Raw genomic sequence first — 23,071 nt, 5'->3', positions numbered from 1 at the left:
AAAAAGATGTTATAGAAGGTTTCTCTCTACAGCTTTTGACATAAGATGACTTAAATAATTATTACATTTTAATTGCATTTTATTTTTACGGAAATTTGTTGTATCATTAATAATATATCTAAAACTACAAACACATAAAAGGTAATATATCATTGCAATATAATATATAACTCTGAAAAGGTAATAATTATTCGTGAAAACGTAAATAAATTCAAGCCTAACATAGGCTAACATGCAACTTAAAACCCAAAGACGTGGTGGAATCTCAGACCATGCGAAAGTTGCTCAGGCTTGGTCACCGTCGGGGTGGAATCTCAGACCAGCAAGGTCACCCAGGGCTGAAGATCTCCATACACCTTTTTAAAATCTGTTTAAGTGATAAGTTAACAATAGTGTTTCTTAGCCTATTTGGAAAGAGTGCTCCACTCTACCTAGAAGGTGAAAGGTTCAAATCCTACATTTTGCAAATTTTCTTCAATATTTTTACTTTTTTTTTACATACTTTGTTACGTTTTTTTACTGCTGAAAAAAAAATTTCGTTAAAAAAGAATTTGTGCCCCATATTACTTTTCTCACAACAATAAATTTTTCTCTTCCTACCGATGATTCTGATGAGTATTTCTGGTTGTGCGGTACAGAGGAACTCCTCGTCTTCTCCACGAAAAAGACGTGGGAAATATTAAGGCCAAGACAAGATCCCCCTCCGTGGACTGATCAAGTTTGGTTCAAAGGAGGTATTCCTCGACATGCTTTCATGATGTGGCTAATACACCAAGATCGACTACCAACAAGAGAAATATTGGTTAGGTGGGGTCTTCAAACTGAGCCTAACTGCTTTCTCTGTGGTATGTATCTGGAAACAAGAGAGCATCTATTCCTCCATTGCGAAGTTAGTGGGGAGCTATGGTCTGAAGTGACAAGGCGGCTAGGTTACAGACCCTTCTCCTTTCATACCTGGGAACGCCTGGCTCGATGTCAATGATCCTACAACGCCGAGATGCCTGCGTCGTCTAGCCGCCCAAGCCACTCTATATGCTATATGGAGGGAACGAAATAATTGATATCACAACAGCATTGCTACGGAGGTCCAAATCCTGTTCAAGAGGGTGGATAGACAAATCAGGGACGCCATTTTGATAAAACAGAGGAGAAAGAAGTTCAAGGACCTGCTTTTGATTTGGTTAAAATTTGACTAGGTGAGCCTACTCAAATTTCTTTTTGGCAAGGGACGACGAGGCTATGTATTAAGCTTTTTGTAATTTTCTAAAAACAAAAAAGTTTTAATGAATATTCACATATTTATCAAAAAAAAAAAACTTGAAGATTGTGATATTCATATAAAGAGATGGGAAAAAATATAATTGTCGCCATTGTTCAAAAGGAATATATGAATATATCATTGCAACAATATATACCTCTGAAAAGGTAACTAATTATTCGTTAAAACATAAAATATAGCCTAACATAGGCTTAAAGCATCACTGTGTTATATAAGAGAACGACCTAATCAAAAGCAAAAACTAATCCTCCTATAATCAAGAGACTAATAAGACTAATAGATTGAGTTAATCCTTGTTGTTTGAAGTGGCCTGTAGAAGCTGAGCCCGTTGAGCCTTCTGAGCCGCTATAAGGCGGGCCGCAGCAATTCGTGTTTCAATCCATTGACGACGAGCCCTCTGCTCAGACTCAGGGATTGTTTTCTTCTCGCCATCAAGAATCCGGTTAATCGCATCTATGTCTTCCTTCGTACACGTAAGAACGTTTCTCTTATCTTGAGGCTTCGTGGCCTTCTTAGACTTGCCCATGGAGAAAGATAATAGAGAAGAGCGACTCTAGGTTTTGAAACTTCTATACTATAGTACTTTTAATACTAGTTAGGGAGTTCTATATATATAAGAGAATTATAAATCTTTCTAGCTAAAATATACTATATAAGATAATTATAAATCTCTCTGTAAGATATCCTCACAAAAATTATAATCTTTAAACTGGAATATATAATATTTTATAAAATAATTAATTATTTAGTATTTAAAATGCTGTTTTAAAGTAAAATTTAGTTAATTAGGGACGAAGTGAAGGTATGTGTAAGTAATAGCAAAAAATGACGGTCCCTGTTTATTCTTTTAATGTAAATAAAAGTAATTTTTAAAAGAAAAAAAATTATGACCAATAAAGAATATTTGTAAATAGGAAATTTTCAAAAAATAAAAACATCAACAATTTTTTTATATAAAGTTTGGTTTCAAAGTTAGTCATTAATATGATTGTGATACACGTCATGTGATTCGATAATATTTTTGTTTTAAAAATTATAATGAAATTAAGAAACTCATTAAATAATAATATATTAAAAAATAAGTATTGATCTACATTATATATTTTGTTTTAAACTTTCTTTTTCTTAAACAAAAAGATAAAGTAACAGAAAAAGATATAAATTTGAGAAAATTTAACTTTATTAAGTAAGTAAGTTTTTAATATTTTATTTTTATTGCTATTGGTTTTGCTGGAAGCCCTCTAGCCCAATGGTTGACTAAAATTTAATTATTATTTATTATTTATATACCAAGAGGCCTGTTATTCGAATCCAAAAATAATGAAATTAACATTATGGATAGAAATTACAGAAATTTGGGATAGCTTTCTTTGCTCAAGAGGTCTGTGATTCGAATCGGAAAAAAATAGATAGAAATTACATAAACTTAGGATAGCTTTCTATTTGTGAGTAATAAACATACCTAATTAAGTTGATTAAACAAAAAATCTGTAAATAAATCAAATTATCTCAGGTTATATTCCGGTTTAAATCATAAAATTAACAATCTAAGTGTAATGGGCAATTCTCTTATAAATATCGCTAAAATGAGACACCTAAACTTCAATACTCACAGAATATTTCAAAATGGCAGAATATTTCAATGAGAGAGCAGGTGTAAAAGGGAACATACCACTAGGATGCTTTAACGCAATGTTCATTACACGGGCTCTTGGCAAGTCGATGCTTTAACTAATTAATATTTTATAAAAATATACAGATGTTTTTCACAAATTATAATCTCAATTAAAATATATAAATTATTAACTTATATTATAATTTTTGTCAAAATTATAATTTGATCTTGAATGGAATTTACTTCTAGAATCGAAGAAATTTGAAACCTTGAACAAAATAGAAATAAAATAAAATTATATTTGGAATTGGACCAGTACTCTTAAATCCTAAAACATTCTAATTTTAAGAGTCATGGAAAGTAGCAATCCATTAGTATTGCCATATGAATTTTTGTCATATTTCCTAGTCTTAACCGGAATGCACAACTAATCTTCAACAATTTAAAAGAACGAGAAAGAGTGATATGAAGGGTTGCTATAATAGTATAATACTACTACTACTGTAGGTCAATTATGTGTAACCTATGAGCTAACCGCAAGAAACGGTTGTAAGACCATCATTACTGATAGTTACTCATACCGATACTTTTATTAAAAAATTAATAAAAATAAGAAAGAGAAGAGGTAAGAAGGAGAAACGATTCTTCCTAAAGAAATTTGAAAAACGATACTCTTAACATATAGCCCAGATTTCACTTATTTAGTGGAACAAATATTAAAAAATAAATAAAAAAAAGAAAATCTGCAATAAAGATAATTTTTTTTTTTTGAGTAATGATACACCGTTACTCTCCTGTAATGATGCTCTAACGTTTAAGTTAAAGCCACAGCAGGACCTATCCTTGGTACAAACTACACGAGGATTCGTATATGTATACATATGTGAAGTTGTATATGTTGATCTTTTATAAAGATTATTTCATTTAATGAGGTATTATAAAAATGATTAAACGTATCATAATAAAAAAGTTATAAGAATACTGTATAACGTTAGATGACGTGGAAAATCAAAAATACGACACGAAGGAAATATATAAGAATTCTGATTAAAAAGAACTCGGAATCATTTTATAATCTTTGAATCCAAACCTTTCTATTCTGAAAAACTCGTTGCTACTCTTCTTCTCCATGGAGTCTTCTTGTTTCTTGGAGCATACTCTTCATCTGTACGGTGAAGATTTGATAGAGGCGTTGGAGACGATTGAAGAAAAGATGAATATTGATGGGAATGACGACATCGGTGTGGAAGCTCGTGTTCTAAGATGTCACATCTTGAGAGCTTTAGCCCACCAAACAGAGAACACCGCCGTGAAGTTCGCGTATTCGTTGGCGGCTTCTGAATGCTTTTCGTCAACATCTACGGGTTCGATTTACTCATCGTCTCTGCTTTTCAACATGGCTGAAGTGATTGGTTCGGATTTGTATTACAAGGAATCCATTCGCAAAGCCAAAGAAGGGTTATCTGAAATCGAGGAATTTGACTTGGGGGAATTGGGTTTTGCATTCAACAAGGAAAAGGAAGAACTGCAGAACATAATCGAAACTGCTGAGTCAAGGATCTCTGTTTCCAAGATTGAAGTTTGCGAACAAAAAGTTGCGGAGTCATACGAAGATGAAGACGCGAAGAACAGTGATTACGATTCTGGTACCCTCGCGTTGTTGAATTCTGATACGTATCAAGAATTGAGGTCGTATTGGGCGAGTTTGAATGTTGAGACCAAAAGGGACTTTATGAACGTTTGCACTGCGGATCTTAAGAACAACGTCAAGATCGTGGAAGGTAAGGGAGGACAACATGTTTTAGAGCAGGCTCTCACATACGCTAGGAAATATAGAACATGGAAACTATGGATTTGCCGGAGTTGTATGAAAAGGTTCTCTAGTGAAGAAGAATGTACCGATCATCTTGAGGAGGAACACGTTGCAGAACTTAGATCAAAGGATTTGGTGCCTCAGAGGATCAGTAATGTCTGGACTCGTAAGGTATCGGTTGGAGATTGGGAACCAGTGGATGCAGCAGCTGCTGTTGAATTGATCAAGTATAAGCTCGAAGATGTGAAAAGATTTGAATATGAGAATGGATGGTCCAAAGACTGGCCTTTAACTGTGGATGAAGATCGCAGTAAGTTGCTTAAGGAAATCAGATTGCTCCTTTTTGTCCTTCTGTGACCTTAAAATTCTCTCATGTAGCATTCGAGAGAGGGTTCTGCATTTTGTGATCAAGAAACTCCAGGTTTCCGAGGACACTTTGATTGCTTGTGGCCTAGTCGAAACACCTCAGGGTATCTGTTTTCTGGAATGTCATGAACTCATTCAGATCCTGGCCTTTCTAAGGAAAATTAAGTGTCAAAAGGATGATGGTTTAGATCTGGTTTGCAGAGCTGTGGACAGTTTCTGCAATGGTACTGGTACCAGATACAAAGAGAAAATGGACTTCGACTCTGATTTTTCTACTCTGCTTCTGGATAAGAGACTGCTGCGATGCAGAGTTGATCGATTCGATGATGAAGCTAGAGTCAATGTGTTTGATCCCAATGTTTACTACGCTAAAGCACTTGCGAGTGGAGAAGACTTTATGATCTGGCTAACCGACTACTCTTCAGAGAATAAGCATTTCCGATTTCCCAGACCTATCAGGGCACACAATCTTGGTATCTGGGTGGCTGTCCTAAGCGCCGTTCAGTTCACATGTAGGACTTTGGGAACCAAATATGCAAAGAAGTCGAAGCTCCTAGATTATGCTACAGCTCTTAATGACATCGCTTTGTTGTGTATTGATGAAGATGATAGGAGAAGAAATCTTGAGAAAGATATGTGGATAACGTATAGGTCTATTCTGTGCAACAGATGTGAAGAGGGAGACGCTTCAGAAACTTTCTTGTGTGCAGTACGAGATGTTCTCAAACCGAGACATGAGCGTTAGAAACCCATGACTGATGATGATGTAGTATTGGAGTCCATCAAGCTTCTGCAATCACAAGACAAAGACAAGGTCCATTTCTAATCATCTGACTTTTGGTTAATAACCGGATAAAATATATTTGTTCTCAAAAATTAAAGTGCGTAGTGTGTATTGATGATTTGCAGGTGGCCCTTATGGATTCAAAAGTCGAAGACAAGGTCAAAGATGATGATGTAGTATTGGAGTCCATCAAGCTTCTGCAATCAGAAGTCAAAGACAAGGTCCATTTCTAATCATCTGACTTTTGGTTAACATCAGGATAAAATATATTTGTTCTCAAAAATTAAAGTGCGTAGTGTGTGTATTGATGATTTGCAGGTGGCGCTTATGGATTCAAAGATCTTGCTAATTGGAAATTCGAAGATAAGTTTAGTTAAACAACTCTCAAGGATGGCTGTCTTCGACTACCGATATTACATCCATCAGCCCCTCAGAGTATTTTTGTTAGGTTCTTTAAGGAATAGATTTAAGAATAGAGTGTAAAGAGATTGTGCCATGAGCTTGTTCTGATTCGTTTCAATGGGAATTGAATTGTTTCTTTTGTTTTGAATGCAAAGATTAAGCTTTGTATGCTCCCGCGATCCTCCTAGCCAATGCTTTGAAACCACTTAATGATCAGTATGATTTATGAAACGCTTTATATGTTTGACAACATGGGAAGCTATGGCCGAATCCCTAGTTTGTTGTCTTGTAATAGACTGTTGAGTAATTTGGAAAAATATAATTGTCGCAATTGTTCAAAAGGAATATATCATTGCAATACATAACTCTGAGAAGGTAACTAATTATTCGTTAAAACGTAAATATATTCAAGCCTAACATAGCCTAACATGCAACTTAAAACCCAAAGCACCACTGTGTTATATAAGAGAACGACTGAATTAAAAGCAAACACTAATTCTCCTATAATCAAGAGATTAATTAGACTATAGATTGAGTTAATCTTTGTTGGTTGAAGTGCCCTCTAGAAGCTGAGCCCGTTGAGCCTTCTGAGCCGCTATAAGGCGGCCCGCAGCAATTTGTGTAGCAATTCGTGTTTCAATCCACTGACGACGAGCCCTCTGCTCAGACTCAGGGATAGTTTTCTTCTCGCCATCAAGAAACCGGTTAATCGCGTCTATGTCCTCCTGCGTACACGTAAGAACGTTTCTCTTATCTTGAGGCTTCGTGGCTACTTCTTGCCCATGGAGAAAGATAATACTGTAGAGAAGAGCGACTCTAGGTTTTGAAAATTCTATACTATAGTACTTTAGTTCAATATATATAAGAGAATTATAAATCTTTGTAGCTAGAATATACTCAGTCTGATTGGTAACATATCCAAAGTTGTACAGAAAAGCTGTAAGCTATAAGCTTTTACGAAATAGTGCGAAGTTGTAAGAAAGAGTTGTACATGAAAACTGTATAAAAAACTGAGAATAAAATTTTTAATAATAATTTTAGTTAAGTTTTTGTGATTGGTAAAAATTTAAAGTTATACCACTTGTACCGTTTTGTTTTTGTCACCAATCACACCCACTATATAAGATAATTATAAATCTCTCTATAAGATATCCTCACAAAAATTCCAATCTTTAAACTGAAATATATTATATATTTAAATTAATTAATTATTTAGTATTTAAAATGCTGTTTTTAAATAAAATTTAGTTAATTAGGAATTAAGTGAAGGTATGTGTAAGTAATAGGAAATTTTCAATAAAAACATCAACAAAATTTTATATAGAAAGTTTGGTTTCAAAAGTTAACCATTAATATGATTGTGATACACGTCATGTGATTCGATAATATTTTTTTTAAAAAAATTTATAATGAAATTAAGAAACTCATTAAATATTAATATATTAACAAATAAGTATTAATCTACATTATATATTTTGTTTTAAACTTTCTTTTTATTCAACAAAAAGATAAAGTAACAGAAAAAAATAAAAATTTGAGAATATTTTTAACTTTATTAAGTAAGTTTTTAATATATTTATCTTTTATTACTATTGGTTTTGTGAAAGCCCTTTAGCTAAATAGTTGACCAAAAGTTAACTAATATTTATTATTTATACACCAAGAGGTCTCTGATTCGAATCCAAAGATAATGAAATTAACATTGCTAAAACATCATTTCATTTTTTTGTTAATACTGTTAATATCAAAAATAGAAGAAAAAAATGAATATAAATTACAGAAACTTGGGATAGCTTTCTATTTGCGAGTAATAGATATATCTAATTAAGTTGATTTAATTAAAATTATGTAAATCATAAAATTAACTATCTAAATGTTCAATTCTCATAAATATCAGTAAAATGAGTATTTTTTCCAAAAATACCACTTTTAGTTTTTTTTCCAAAATAACACTTAACTGAACTAACTTTTTCTATTAAAAACTAATCCCTGAATCTTAAACACTAAACTCTACTCCCTAATAACTATACCCTAAAACTAAATTTGTCAATCTAAACATAAAAAAAAATCTACTAAATGAAAAATCAATTTTTTGTGCTTATGGTATTTTTGGAAAATAAAACTTTTGTGGTATTTTTGGAAAAAAACTTAAGTTTGGTATTTTTGGAAAAAAAAAATATTATGGCATAATGTAATTATATAATTTTAAATATTAAACAAAGCAAATAAAATTAACAAACAAATATAATTTAAATTTTCAATTTTTTATATACAAATAACTATTTAAAATCTAGTGTATATAAAAACCATAGAATTATTGAATCTGGTTAAATTCGACTGAGTATTTTTTTGGTGTTACCATTTATACACATAATCGTAAGAAGAAAAAAAAATAAAGAAAAAGGAAAAAGCATAGGCTCGATTTCAAGAATAAAGACATGATTATATTAGAAACCCTCGAAAAAGGGAAATTAAAAACATAAAGTCAAAGAATTTGTCTGGAAATGAAGAAAGGATCTAATTAGTAAACCAAAGAAAAATAAAAGACCAGTCAACCCAAGAATCTTCTTGATATCACACAGAAAAAAAAAAAAAAAAAAAAGGAAAAAAAAATCTGAAACGCGGTTTCTTCGATTATTGGAGAGTCAAAACCAGAAATGGTGTTGGTGAGAGTCTAAAAAAAAAATCGATCGAAAGCTCAAAAACTCCATCTTCCCTCACGAAACCCTAGATGAGTTTGTTGTAATCTTCAATCATCGAATTCAAGATTTTAGTCTCAAAGGTTTTATCTTTTTTCGTGTTTGTCTTAAATGGAGAATCGTAAAGGAGGAAACTTTAGCGTTATTAGCTCGGAAGCTTTGACCACGACGCTCCGTAATGCGATCCAAGCTCTGGGTCGTGGTTTCGATGTTACATCTGATGTTCGGCTTCTCTACTGCAAAGGAGCTCCTGGGTCAAGACTTGTTCGTATCGAAGAAGGTCAAAACAGAGATCTTGAGTTGTCTGATGGATACCTTCTTCCTAATGTCCCTTCTGATATTGAGTGTTCACGAGGCAGAAATAGTATTCAGAGAATCCCTGTTTGCAGCTTCCATCAGGTTAGTTTTATTCTGCACTTTTCGAAATGCCAATGTTAGATTTTAGCCCCTTCTTTTTGTCTTTTGTCTTGATTACGCATCTACAGTTGGATGATGTTTGATCTGTGTATTTGTTGTGGAACCAACTAGCTAATAGGACCCTGATTAACTTTGGACTTTTCTAAATTTGGATGCTTTACATTGAGTTTTAACTTACTGAGGCCAATAGTAGTTTGATTAAGTCAGTAGTTTAGGGAAATTTCAGAACAGATATAGCAATGCTGTTTCTTATATTGGTGTTCTTGGTTCAACTTTTTCAGCAGTTTTTGTATAACTTTCCCCCAAAAAAAATTTCGAAATGCCAATGTTAGATTTTAGCCCCTTTTTTCTTGGTTACACGTCTACCGTTAGATGCTGTCTGAGCTGTGTATTTTGTTGTGGAACCACTAGCTCATAGGACCCTGATTAAATTTGGACTTTTCTAAATTTGGAAGCTTTACATTGAGTTTTAACTTACTGAGGCAATAGTAGTTTGATAAGTCAGTAGCTTAGGGAAATTTCAGAACAGATATAACTGTATCGGGCTTTTGTGCTGATCAAATGCTGTATCTTTTGGTGTTCTTGACTTCTTGGTTTATTTGGTTTTCTGGTTAAGATTGAGTAGTAAAGTTTAGGTGCGTCTGTGGATTTGTGGAACCATTAGCTCATAGGACCCTAATTAACTGTGGACTTTTCTAAATATGGAAGCTTATCGAGCTTCCACTTGACTTACGCAATTGTAGTTGGATTAAGTCAGTAGCTTAGGAAATTTTAGAACAGATATAGTTATATCGAGTTTTTGTGCTGATCAATACTGTTTCTTATACTGGTGTTCTTGGTTTTTTTGGTTTTCTGTTAAAGATTGGTCTGTGGGGGTCAAAATGAGTATTGAAGTTTAGGTGTCTCAGTGGAAAAAATACTGTCTTGCTTTCTGGTTATTCATTAGATATACTTTTTTTTGGCAGATGGCTGAATATTTCAATGAGAGAGCAGGTGTAAAAGGGAACATTCCACTAGGATGCTTTAACGCGATGTTCAATTACACGGGTTCTTGGCAAGTCGATGCAGCATCCACAAAATCTCTTGCACTGGTTGGATATTTTATACCTCTTTATGAAGTCAAATTGGCAAAGCTTACATTGGTTTTGCGCAACGAGATCAGACGCGCTGTTCCTTCCTCATGGGATCCCGCTTCCTTAGCTAGGTATATTCCTCTCTTTAATACACCGTATTTTCTGCTGTTCTGTATGTTCTGGTCTCCCTCGTCTAGATGTTTATAATCTGTTAAGGTTCACACTGGTGGAATGTTTAAGAACTAATTTAGAGTCAGTCAGTTTCCTCTTGTTGTCTTGACCGAATACATCGTTTCTGTGGCCAAATGAAAGAAAAGATTTAAGAATTATGGTGAAGAGGAAGTTTTGCTGAGTGTGAAAGCTACACTTGATGTGATTCTTGATGACATTTCATAATTCTTATGTGGTTTCCCCATTTACTCATTTGGTGCAGCTTTATTGAAAATTACGGCACACATATTGTAACTTCCGTGACCATTGGTGGAAGAGACGTAGTTTACATTAGACAACATCAGTCTTCTCCTTTACCGGTATCTGAAATCGAAAACTACGTGAATGACATGATGGAGCACAGGTTTCATGAAGCAGAGAGTCAATCTATTACTGGCCCTTTAAAATACAAAGACAAGGTTAGTAAGACGTCACAGGCCATGGCCAGATTACTCTGGTTTATCAAAATTCATTCCCTCTAACTATGGTAAAACGAAGGTTTTAGCTGAAAAAGCTCTCTCCTGTAGGATATCACAGTAATATTTAGGCGAAGAGGAGGCGACGATCTTGAGCAAAGCCATGCTCGATGGTCTGAGACAGTACCAGCAGCTCCAGACATTATCAACATGACTTTTACTCCTATTGTTTCTCTGCTCGAGGGTGTGCCTGGTCTACGGCATTTGACTCGTGCTATTGAACTTTACTTGGAATGTGAGTTTCTATCTAAAAAATTGAACTTAGTAATGTTCGTAACCACCTGTTTACACTTTCATAAACATAACAAAACTCTTGATGTTCTTTACCAGATAAGCCTCCTATTGAAGATTTACAATACTTCTTGGATTTCCAAATAGCTCGAGCTTGGGCTCCTGAACAGAGTAACCTCCAACGTAAAGAACCTGTGTGTCCTTCTCTTCATTTCAGCTTAATGGGTCCCAAACTATTCATCAGCGCTGATCAGGTAACTCTGAGCGACCAAGTCACTTGTTTGGTTATCGTTCGGTTTATGGATGAACTAAGCATATGGTATTTTCAGGTAACGGTTGGGCGTAAACCGGTGACAGGTCTCAGGCTTTGCTTAGAAGGAAGCAAGCAAAACCGTCTTTCTATTCATTTACAACACTTAGTCTCTCTCCCCAAAATCCTTCAGCCACATTGGGACTCTCACGTGCCAATAGGTGCACCAAAATGGCAAGGACCAGAGGAGCAAGATAGCCGCTGGTTCGAACCAATTAAATGGAAGAACTTCTCCCACGTAAGCACCTCGCCTATAGAACACACTGAGACCCACATCGGCGATCTCTCGGGCGTTCACATTGTCACCGGAGCACAGCTCGGAGTTTGGGAATTCGGATCAAAAAACGTTTTGCATTTGAAGTTACTCTTCTCTAAAGTCCCCGGTTGTACAATAAGACGATCCGTTTGGGACCACACTCCGGTTGCTTCCTCAGGGAGACTTGAACCAGGAGGTCCATCTACATCGAGTTCGACTGAGGAAAAGAGAGAGGACGTGTCGTCAGGACAGTCAGGGAAACTGGCCAAGATCGTGGATTCATCAGAGATGTTGAAAGGACCACAAGATTTGCCTGGACATTGGCTTGTCACTGGAGCAAAGCTAGGCGTTGAAAAGGGTAAGATTGTATTGCGTGTGAAGTATTCGTTGCTAAATTATTGAGAGATTTAGATGAGTTCTTGTTTTTTTCCGGTGGCCGGAAATATTTTTCACACGTTAGCATTCTTTGCACAGCGAATCTTTTCTTGTACATGTGTCGGTTGCTTTTGAGAACCGTTCGGTTCGGTTCGGTTCGGTTCTTCATTAGTTTGGTTTGGTTTTGGTTTGGCAGAATTTTTGTCCGGTTGGGTTTTGTAGACGATTTTAATTTAAATCAGAGGAATGTACATTGTAGTTGGACTCAACACATGGTCGATGTACGGCCGTTTAGTGACACGTTTCTATGAAATTTGCATGCCATGTATCATAATAATCTTGGAAAAAGATTATACATATAAAGTAAACCAAATACTTAAAAAAAACAAAAGTGGAACAAAGTTAAGAAAAATCAAGAATGGCTTCGAGCGGTGGCGACGATCAGGTGCCTCCTGGAGGTCCGTTGACGTTTTCAACACGTGTGATTGATGCTGGATCGACGATCATGCAGAGGCGATTACCAGTGAAGCAGATGAACTGTCATGTATCTACGTTTGCAATATATGGTAGCGACATGTCCCGGCAAATAGAGACTCACCACTACGTCCACCGAGTCAGCGACGAGTTCCTTCAGTGTGCCGTATATGCCTCTGATCGTTCGGATGCACCTCTCATCGGTACTGTTTCTTGTTCATATCGTTATTTTACGCTTCCATCGAATGCCTAATTTTGAAAATGTATAATAAAGTTTTGTTTTTAGGAATTGAATATGTCATATCGGACCGATTATACGAAAGTCTGCCTCAAGATGAGCAAAAGCTTTGGCACTCTCATGCTTACGAGGTTAAGTCAGGCTCGTGGGCTTATCCACGATTGCCTGAGGTTGTGGCTGCTCCGGAGCTCAAGAACATGGCCAAAACGTACGGAAAGTTTTGGTGCACCTGGCAGATAGACCGAGGTATGTGTCTGGTCTAAATATCGGCCATATCGAGACCTTAAACCGTTTCTATTAATCGTATGGTTAAACAATTAAGTTCTCCTGATTAATCGGTTAAAACAACTAAACATTGAATAGAATCACAAAATCTATAGTGGTGAAGTGGGTTTGATTTTGTCCGGTTTAGTTTGGTCAGACCAATCATTGGTTATTGTGTGTGTTTCTGTAGGTGACAAGTTACCAATGGGTGCACCCGAACTGATGATGTCACCTCAGGGGGCGGGGCAAGGGGTACTAAGGCCGGAGTTGGTGAAGAAAAGAGATGAGAAGTACAACATTTCGACAGATGAATTGAAGCACAAAAGGGCGGAGATTGCTGAACCGGAGTGGATCAATCCGATGGCTGATTACTGGAAGCAACATGGTAAGTGTTTTGTACTTGATATCATGACTGTCGAAATGAACCGTAATGCGCAATTTCCTTAAACAATGTCCTCTCATGATATACTAGTGATGAACCAGTATATGGAAATCGTGGTATAATGTATATAGAATAATAATGTTTTACTCGATTTCAATACTTCAAGAAGATAGTTAAAAAGTGGTACGGTATACAACAAGATCACACATTGGTTTGTGGAACTTTAGTTCTTATTTTTTACTCTGTTTCTTCAAAGCTGTGCCAACCTTGAAATATCCATAGGGTAAGCGTCCGAAGGGGATTGTGCGTTGTATGACCTCCTTGCGATAATCACATTTGCAGCTTCAGTTGGGTGAAATGAGTCCCAGAACACATACGCGTTTCGGTTGTTACACGGTCTTTGTCCCGGTAAACATGTGATCTGACCAGCGTTTCTCCCGATACCGCAACATCCAGCGTTCGTCACCCTAAACCCTGAATTCAAAAAGCATTTCCGACCAAACCAATATCAAAGTTTTGTTTCTTTAACATTCAAAAAAGTACAATGCTTGTGTGTGTGTATACATACCAAATCTAGCGGGGTTTGTGATCATGTCCTGGAAAATGCCATAAGCATTGATGTAGATGAACTTTGCATCAGGATGATTGTTGTTAAGCTGATCAACGAGCGATTTGAGCTTGTTGTTGAAGATTTGGTTTGCTGAGTTGATGCGTTCAACGCAAGTCCTACCATCACGGCTCCCCGCGAGCGCATTTGGACTACAACCGACTGCTCCAACTCCGCTCAATGCAAACTTTCGAGCCCCATAGTTGTATAGTGCCTGCACAAAACCCCCAAATATATGATAGTGAAACTAGTAAGTATACCGATATACAAATTTTACAAAATTAAAGAAAATTAACTGCACATTTTTTAGATTCTTTTCCAAAAAGGTTCTCACAAGATTGGAATTGGAAAAAACTTATTCTCCGCGCAGACTATAAACTGTATACGAGTTAAGACTGGAATTGGCTTTATTGGTCTGATACTTTAACTTGTACTACAAATTACTAATTTTGTCATTCTCTACGCAAAAGGACATATTTTCATTAAAACAAAAATCGTATTTTCATGAGATGGACCAAACCGACGTCTAGAAACATGACTATCATCACTAATAAATGGGCAACTCGAGAAAGCCAAACCTTTTACAGTTTGTGTCAATTAAAATCTAATGAAAAAAAAAACAGGGATAAGAGTAGCCATAAGTAAAAAAAACGTACATTAAGCTGAGTGCTGTAACGACTGATGAGATCGTCGGCATATTGTTCGGGTGTGAACTGTCTGCTAGAAGAGTAAAACGTTGGCATGAAGTAATTGTTGAGATAATCGTTGCTTCCTAAACCAACAGAGTAAATACATCTCTTGAGGTAATCAGCTGCACGTGTCTCGTCTCCTAGTAGCTGCACAACTTGTGATACCGTGCTCTGGTAGTTCCTAACTTGCCCACTAAAGCTTATCCTTTGTCCCTTCATTTTTCAAAAAAAAAAAAAAAAAGGAATACAATGATTAGAACTTTTTAATGAATGAATTTAGAGAGTTGAGAGAAAGTGTTTTTGTGATCTATTTACCAATTGTCGACCGGTTTCTTCTCGGATTCCAGCAGCTGCTGACGCGTAGTTAACACCGGAGAGTATTTGCCGACCACTTACAGAATTATACGCAGGAATGTAGCCATTAAATCCAAGTAACTCAGCTTCATTTATCACCAAGAAATATCAAAACCATGTTAGATTATGACTATTAACATTCTAATCACGTAGACTATGTGATTAGCTACGTAGTTATAAAGTGAAGATAGATTGTAACAAAGTATGCATACCGATCTCGTCAACGGTGGTCTTGCCGTTGGAGAAACGGCCGGTGGGGCCGCCGAAATCGATACCGTAAGGGAAGTAGTTGGCTCTTGCAAAAGAAACAAGACCGTTGTTGTTTCCATTGTCAACCAAAGAGTCACCAAAAACGAAGAAACATGGAACTTGAGCTTGTGCTTGTGCTTTTACTACACTAAAACCGAAGCTCAACAAAACAAACACTACACAACATTTTCTTAGGTAACTCTCCATTTCAAAACCAAAACCTTTTTAAGTAGGAAAAAGATATTTGATAATGGAAGGAAAGAGTAGTGAATGTGAAGAAGTCCAATGAAGTTGTGGGTGTATATATAGAGAGATATTTGTGATTTTGGTAGAATTAATTTTTGTAGGACGAGTCACTTTAAGATTGGTGGGTCCAATAAAACGCTACTTACTTTTTTCTCATTTATTAATCTAAATCAAGATTTATCAAGGGCTTTGTATCCGATTTTATAAAATGTGTAAGTGCCGACAACCGGATTGACACTAATCAGTAATCACACACTACATATCATTATTAAAAGGAAGTAGAACTTATGAGGAACTGTGAAGAACTAAACAAAAAAACTGAAAATTTAATTATCAAAGTTAAACATATTGGAAGAGAGTAGGACTTTATTTCACACCGATACTTCAACCAAGCTCTTTTCAGTCATGACCCATACTAATATAAATAATTTTTCCCACCATGGCACCATTGATATTTATTTACCCCTAAAATTATAAATATTTATAAGAAACTAATTGTCTAAATCATTTATAAAAATCTTAGACAAAAAATGATAATTTGCAGCTGGTTATATTAAAAAAAAAATATATATATAAATATGATTGAAGAAAAAGTCGTATCTAGGTTTGACAAAGCTTTGTGCTACTGAGAGTTGACCAGCTGTAGAGTTTTTTCGGCGTCCAAACTCCGACCTTTTGTCATATAATTTGGATATTAAATGCGTCACTTAAAATATTTATATATACATACATACATACGAAAGAGAAATAAAATCGTGTATTATTGGTGGCTTTGGTGCCATTACCCCATTAGTTGTAGACGTAGTATGTATATATATCTTAAATTGAAATATCTCTCAAATTATTCGAAATGAAGAAGAATTGGTGAAAAGAAAACAGGTGAGGAATTAGGTTTGGGCAATAAATGAAAGTGGATTCTTTGTGAATAAATCAACGACTTTGATTGTATCATAACTGAACAAGGCCGGTGGTGCTTCCATATGTTCCCTCCCAACTATTTCCATTTAAGATCTTAGGTTCTTTGGACAAAAAAAAAAAAAAACAAAAAAAGATCGTAGGTGCAACTCTTAGCTTAGGTTACTATACATTTTAATTATGACTATATTGTATGATTTGCATGTTTTCAGGTTAAGTTTTCTTCTGATGCCAACGAAATTTTGGGCAATAACTTATTAAGGATTCGACTCAAATGTGAACATACATGCTGGTGGTTTATTGTTCTATTTTATGATCCAGTATAAAGTTCCCAGACATATACTATGTTGATAAATAAAGATAAAAAAATGAATCTTGGGATATTCAAGACACCAAGTAACCAATGTTAAATTTAAGATTTACCAAAAAATATATCACACTGTCAATTGTTATGAGGATATTTATAAATATACACTATATACAAAGTTATCCATGAAGATGTATTCAACAGATTCAACATATTATACAACGGATAATAGTGTAAGTGATGAGCCATATTCTCCTATTTCTAAACAAATTTAAAATTTCGATGTCAATTGTCACTACCAAATGGTGATTAATAAATTGAACTAGCTAAATGAAATTAATAATGATGTGCTGAATAAAAATGAGCTGAACAATCAAAATAAGCTGAATAAACTGAATGAGATGAATAAAATGCAGAGAAATAATGATGATCATTAAGTTGAATAGCTGAATACAAATATTCTATATTAATAATATATATCTATAATAATATTTAAATATATATATATATATATTTAGATTTAAAATTAAACATGCTTAAAAGTACTAATATATTATTAATTCTTATTTTAATAAATATAATTTAAAATAAAATCTATTATAGGAACAGACATTACGATTGTTTTTGAACAAAAGAAAAGTGTTTAGCTCATAATATTTTTTTTTTTGGGAAGATAAATCTTGATGAGCGTTGTATATATATTTAGAGGAACTGATATTAGTCTTGCTTTTTTTTTTTTTGTAAACAAAATTGACATCTAAAAGGTTCAATAATAAAATTGCTCTTCAATTTTCAAATCTTAAACTTGGCTTTGACACTATCAAAGCAAGCTTTCCATATGTCACCCCTAGAAGACCAAGCAAACTTGAACCAAAATTTAGTGGTGGTTGGATCTTGACCATCCCTGGCTTGCTTGTAGATGGTGGCAAATGCCTTAACAAGTCGTGGATGGTTAATTTTCCAGGATTGAAACTTTTGGTTCAGTAAAATCATTTGGTGGACTGCACATGTTGCGGTAATCACAGTTCCAATGAGCAGTTTGTTTCTCGTATCTAAGTTCAAACCTCTTCATAGATGATGAGTTTTTGTTGTGTAGTCAGACAGCAACAATCTAATGTAATCTCCACGCACATCTTCAGGTAACACAGGCAAAAACATGCTCTGGTTCAAATACAAACCGCAGTGAGGGCAGCTAAAGAGAAGATTCTTCTGTTCAATAGCATCCTTGGTGGAGTCTGCTAAACACCTAGAGCAAACAGAGTGGTTGCAGTTAGTGATAACAAACTTTGTATCATCGTTGCAAGCAAGGCAAAACGCAAGGTCTATTTCCACATGATCAGCTTCATCTTCAACTCCATCCTGAGGCTCATTTGCAAGCTCATCTTGAACTCCATTCGCAAGCTCATCTTCAGACTCAGACTCATTCTCAGAAGCATCTTCAGACTTAGACTCATTCTGAGGAGCATCTTCAGACTCAGACTCATTCTCATTCTCAGGAGCATCAAGCTCATTCTCAGGAGCACCAAGCTCATTCGCAGGAGCGCCAAGCTCATTCTGAGGAGCACCAAGCTCATTATGAGAAGCACCTTCATCCCCATCTTGCATCTCAGGCACAAATGCATTGATGATGGATGTTGCTCTGTTCAAGTCATCAGAAATAGCATCTTCATTCCAATCATATTGGATGAGCAGGAAAAAAGCTTGATTTGAATCAAGTCTGTGCTGTTGGGCAAAATGCTCAATATTAGTCTTGCTTTTAATCAATAAAAATAGGAATTATTTTTAATAGTATAAATTGAACTGATTTTGCACATCATTTTCTAAACATAAAATATTGAAAAAAAGTAAATAGAATTTGCTATCCGTTTGTTGCATTTTTTCAGAAAAATAATAATTTAAAACTATAATTTAATTGGTTAAAGCTTTTCATAAAGAGCCATTAAAAAAGGAAACTCGATAATGTTGGTAAGGTATTAATATTATTTGCTTAATTTTAAGCCATCGATATATATTTTTTAAGCCAAGAATATTAATTAAAACATGTCAATAAAATAATATAATTAAAAGAATAAAATAGATTTATTTTTTTTCATCTTGTTCATCTTTTATTATCCTAATTTGAGATTGAACCATTTTCAGTCAAAAGTGCTATTTCCTAGCTTTAGGTGGGTCCCAATAAATTTTGGGATGAAAACTTTTTAATATCAAACGGTGAATTTTTGGATGAACAAAATTAAAAAGTATATTCAACATGGTTGAAAAATGCAACCATTTGCAGTCTAAATCATTCTATACATCTAAAGACGAATCTATTCGTCGTTAATGAAAATGTTGTTGTTGTGAGACTTTGGTCATTAACAAATCATATATTTTTTTCTTTCTTTTAAAAATTACTTAGCTCACTAGATACTAGTTTGATAAGTAAAACGTGTGAGCATGGAGGAGAGATCGTATTATCCACAAATATCGGATATATAATCTTTTCCTATAAATGAATATAGACAAATGTAAAATTAAACTGCTCAAGAAGCATTTCATGAAGCCAAATGTATAATCTTTTCCTATAAATGTTAAATGTATAGACAAATGAATAATCTTTTCCTATAATCTTTTGCTAAATGTATTATACATTTTTTCTAGGTTTTGAATCAACTTATAACATGTTATGAATTTGTGTTATCAAAATAAATAGATTTTAGCTTTGACTTTTTGAATTTTTGGCTATATATATATATATATATATATATATATATATATATATATATATATATATATATATATCTTTAGACATATGATTATGTAAGGAATTCAATGTTTTTGAGAAATTTTTATACTAATTAATGGGGAAAAGTATCACAAAAGGCCTGAACTATCATTAAAATATCATTTTAGGCATTTCTTTTTGTATAGTAATTAAAGAAAAAAAATGTCATAAATCGTTAACCTTTCTTGAGTTCTCATTCTAGATATTTGAATTCAGATTTGAATATAGAGTCGAATAATGTAACCTAGGCATTTTTTTTTTAAATACATTCGAATACATTTGTTCCACATCAGATACATGTATTTATATTTTATTACTCGTAAAAGTCTAATCGAGTAACAGCTATCCCAAAATTGAAAGAGAGACGACCAATGTCCAGTCTTGGTCATTAGTATCAAGTTATCAACTATCAAATCATAATCATAAAAGCATAATAAAACAAGTTTAGTTTGCTAGCGGGAAGAGAAACAACAAGGTACATTATATGCGACCAAAAAAAAGAGGATTATGAAAAGTATTAACTACATGTTTTTGAGATTGATATCGCAATCAAGTGTGATGATAGATAACTATTGGGCTTGATTCGTAATTGTTGGACTTGGTTTGTTTAGCCCGATAGAGAATGTACTATTACGTAATACGTACGTATGTAGAGATGGATCAATTAACAAACTTACCAAGTTGACCCAAAAAAAAAAAAGTTTACCAAATGCATAATGAAAGTGACGAAGAGATGCGCTCGTTCTTATTACGTCTTAGTGTTGTTAAATTAGTTTAACGTTGATATCTTCTTCTTACATCTTGTACTCATCGTTGTCTCGTTGATATATTGGTATTGCAAGGGGTATTGAAACTAATGACGATTAGCCTAGATCCATTTTCAGCGAAATTGTGTTCATAGTTTTGTGATTATAAATCCTCGCTCAAATCTTAAATTTAAATTTAGTTTCTCGAAGAGGATACACGATTACAAAAACAAAAACAAAAACAAAAAGCATTGTGGAAGTAACTCAGAGAATTTAAATCACTTTTCTTTTAATAAAGCAAAACAATTTGGGTACACACATAACTTCAGAATTATTTTCAAGAATTCAATTTATAACCTGAAAAGCATATAACATTTGTTTAAGAACTCTCCTATTCTCTGTCCTTTCAAAGCTGTGCCAGTTGCGAGATATCATACGGATAAACGTCGGAAGACGATTGTGCATTGTAAGATCTTTGTGCAATGACCGTGTTTGCTGCATCCGACGGATGAAACGCGTCCCAAAACACATACTCATTTCGGTTCGGGCACGGTGGTTGTCCTGGTAAACATGTTAGCTGACCTCCGTTCCTTCCAACTCCACAACACGCAGCGTTCGTTACCGTAAACCCTAAAAAAAACATTCATTAATCCAGTGTATCGTTATATATTACAATAAAATATACAATTTATTTTAGAGTTAACAAGATTCATGAATATTTCTCTATACCATAGGCAGATGGATTGGCGATAATGTCCTGGAAAACGCCATATGCATTGATGTAAGTAAACCTGGCATCGGAATGATCGTTGTTTAGTTGCTGGACCAAAGACTTGAGCTTGTTGTTGAAGATTCGGTTAGCCGAGTTGATACGTTCCACACAAGTTGTTCCGTCGGGGCTGCCCTGTGCGAGTTCATTCGGGCTACATCCAATGGCTCCTACTCCTACCAATGCAAATTTTCTAGCTCCATAGCTGTATAGTGCCTTCATAAACACATACAACAAAGAAAGATTGAGAAATTAAGGATATTAAATTACTCCTAAAGATCATAACATCAAATATAGGATACAAAAAAAAAAAAAAAAAAAAAACAGAGGACTAGCTCCTAAATTACCCCCACAGTCTCATCGAGTTAAACATCAGTTTAAGTCAAGAAAGCTTACATTGAGCTGCTCCCTGTAACGAGTGATAAGATCTTGAGCATACTGCTCGGGACTGTACTGTCTGCTAGTGGCGTAGACCTGAGGCATGAAGTAGTTATTAAGATAGTCATTGCTTCCCATCCCAATAGTGTAAATGCATCTCTTAAGGTAATCTGCTGCAGTGTTCTCGTCTCCAAGAATTTCCACCACTTGAGACACTGTGTTCTTGTAGTTCTCTACTTGCCCACTAAATGTTATCCTTTGTCCCTTCATTCCCAAAAGCAAGATAAAACAAGTTTTCATCTTCTTAAACAGAAACAGAGAGCCAAAAAGAGATTTATCAAAATGTTGTTCTTTTTACCAATTGTGCACCGGTTTCATCTCTGATTCCAGCAGCTGCAGATGCGTAGTTGACTCCTTGAAGTATCTGCTGGCCACTCACAGAACTATACGGAGGAATGTAGTTATCGAATCCAAGTAGCTCAGCTTCATTATATCACAAGACATGTCAAAGAAAAACCATGTTAATTAGATTCAACTAGTTTAGTTTGACAAAGTGAGTGAGTGAAGAAAATATAATCAAAGGTTTACCGAGGACATCAACGGTGGTTTTCCCGTTGGAAAAGCGGCCGGTGGGGCCGCCGAAATCGATGCCATAAGGGAAATAGTCGGCTCTTGCAATAGAAGTAAGCCGGTTGTTGTTTCCATTGTCAACCAAAGAATCACCAAAGATGAAGTAACATGGAACTTGAGGCTCTGCTTTTACCTTAAACCCTAAACCTATAAACAAAACAAACATAGAAACTAAACAGCATTTCCTCAAGTAACTCTCCATTGATCTCACAAACCAATCAATTCCTAATTAGGAACTGAATTTTATGTATAGTATAACACAATGCTTGGTGAAATAAGTGTTTTATTCTTATTGAAGTGGGAAATATAGGTGTGGTGGTAGTTGTGGCCAAATGTGAAGAATCCAGAGAAGTTTTGAGTCCTATATATGGAGAGTCTGGGAAATGTAAGTGAGTTATATTTTCTTTCCTTTTTTTAGTCTTTTTTAAGTTTGTGTGATAATTTACTTTAAAGTCGATGGGTCCAATTATAAATAGTATTTGTTTTCAGAACTATACATAGTTGGTTGCACAAACAAAAAAGAAAACGTACGTACTATAGTTATGGGGTTAAAAAAATGAGTAAACTACGCTTTAAACGTATCTTCGTGGTAAATGGACTTGTCGTCTCACATATAACTGCTTTATATAAGATATTGATTACGATGGTTTTGGTATAATGATATTCAAAACGATAGATCCTATCGTCTGATTGGTAGAATTTTTTTTCTCCAAAAAATCTGTCATGTACGTGATCGTATACTATTGTTTACTG

General features: G+C 34.7%; 5 protein-coding genes across 5 annotated transcripts; 3 read left to right on the top strand and 2 right to left on the bottom strand.

Annotated features, from left to right (window-relative positions):
* The first annotated feature begins 4,023 nt into the window (after positions 1-4,023).
* Positions 4,024-5,818, top strand: LOC147928178 (uncharacterized). Its single transcript, XM_087486041.1, has 2 exons — positions 4,024-4,979; positions 5,086-5,818. Exons 1-2 carry the CDS (start codon positions 4,024-4,026, stop codon positions 5,816-5,818), a joined length of 1,689 nt encoding a protein of 562 aa, XP_087342167.1.
* Positions 5,819-8,762: 2,944 nt separating this feature from the next.
* On the top strand, positions 8,763-12,575 carry LOC104743615 (MACPF domain-containing protein CAD1). The gene is made up of 6 exons (XM_087484967.1): positions 8,763-9,357; positions 10,341-10,579; positions 10,882-11,077; positions 11,186-11,369; positions 11,465-11,619; positions 11,695-12,575. Exons 1-6 carry the CDS (start codon positions 9,070-9,072, stop codon positions 12,331-12,333), a joined length of 1,701 nt encoding a protein of 566 aa, XP_087341093.1. The 5' UTR covers positions 8,763-9,069; the 3' UTR covers positions 12,334-12,575.
* A 119-nt stretch (positions 12,576-12,694) lies between these two features.
* LOC104776993 (oil body-associated protein 2C) lies at positions 12,695-13,823 on the top strand. Its single transcript, XM_010501174.3, has 3 exons — positions 12,695-12,983; positions 13,067-13,264; positions 13,473-13,823. The coding sequence occupies exons 1-3, from the start codon at positions 12,725-12,727 to the stop codon at positions 13,727-13,729; spliced, it is 714 nt and encodes a 237-aa protein (XP_010499476.2). The 5' UTR covers positions 12,695-12,724; the 3' UTR covers positions 13,730-13,823.
* LOC104741554 (GDSL esterase/lipase At1g29670) lies at positions 13,791-15,842 on the bottom strand. The gene is made up of 5 exons (XM_087484968.1): positions 15,527-15,842; positions 15,276-15,400; positions 14,928-15,173; positions 14,233-14,485; positions 13,791-14,138 (listed from the first exon to the last, which is right to left on the bottom strand). The coding sequence occupies exons 1-5, from the start codon at positions 15,768-15,770 to the stop codon at positions 13,915-13,917; spliced, it is 1,092 nt and encodes a 363-aa protein (XP_087341094.1). The 5' UTR covers positions 15,771-15,842; the 3' UTR covers positions 13,791-13,914.
* Positions 15,843-20,811: 4,969 nt separating this feature from the next.
* On the bottom strand, positions 20,812-22,904 carry LOC104741551 (GDSL esterase/lipase At1g29660). Its single transcript, XM_010462435.3, has 5 exons — positions 22,277-22,904; positions 22,047-22,171; positions 21,707-21,952; positions 21,271-21,526; positions 20,812-21,171 (listed from the first exon to the last, which is right to left on the bottom strand). The coding sequence occupies exons 1-5, from the start codon at positions 22,518-22,520 to the stop codon at positions 20,948-20,950; spliced, it is 1,095 nt and encodes a 364-aa protein (XP_010460737.1). The 5' UTR covers positions 22,521-22,904; the 3' UTR covers positions 20,812-20,947.
* Between the last annotated feature and the right edge of the window lie 167 nt (positions 22,905-23,071).

The sequence above is a fragment of the Camelina sativa genome, chromosome 14, assembly GCF_030686135.1.
Source record: "Camelina sativa cultivar CO46 ecotype springtype chromosome 14, ASM3068613v1".
In the NCBI taxonomy this organism is placed as follows: Eukaryota; Viridiplantae; Streptophyta; class Magnoliopsida; order Brassicales; family Brassicaceae; genus Camelina; species Camelina sativa.
The sequence above is the reverse complement of the archived record's forward strand: the minus strand, read 5'-3'. Positions and strand labels throughout refer to the sequence as shown.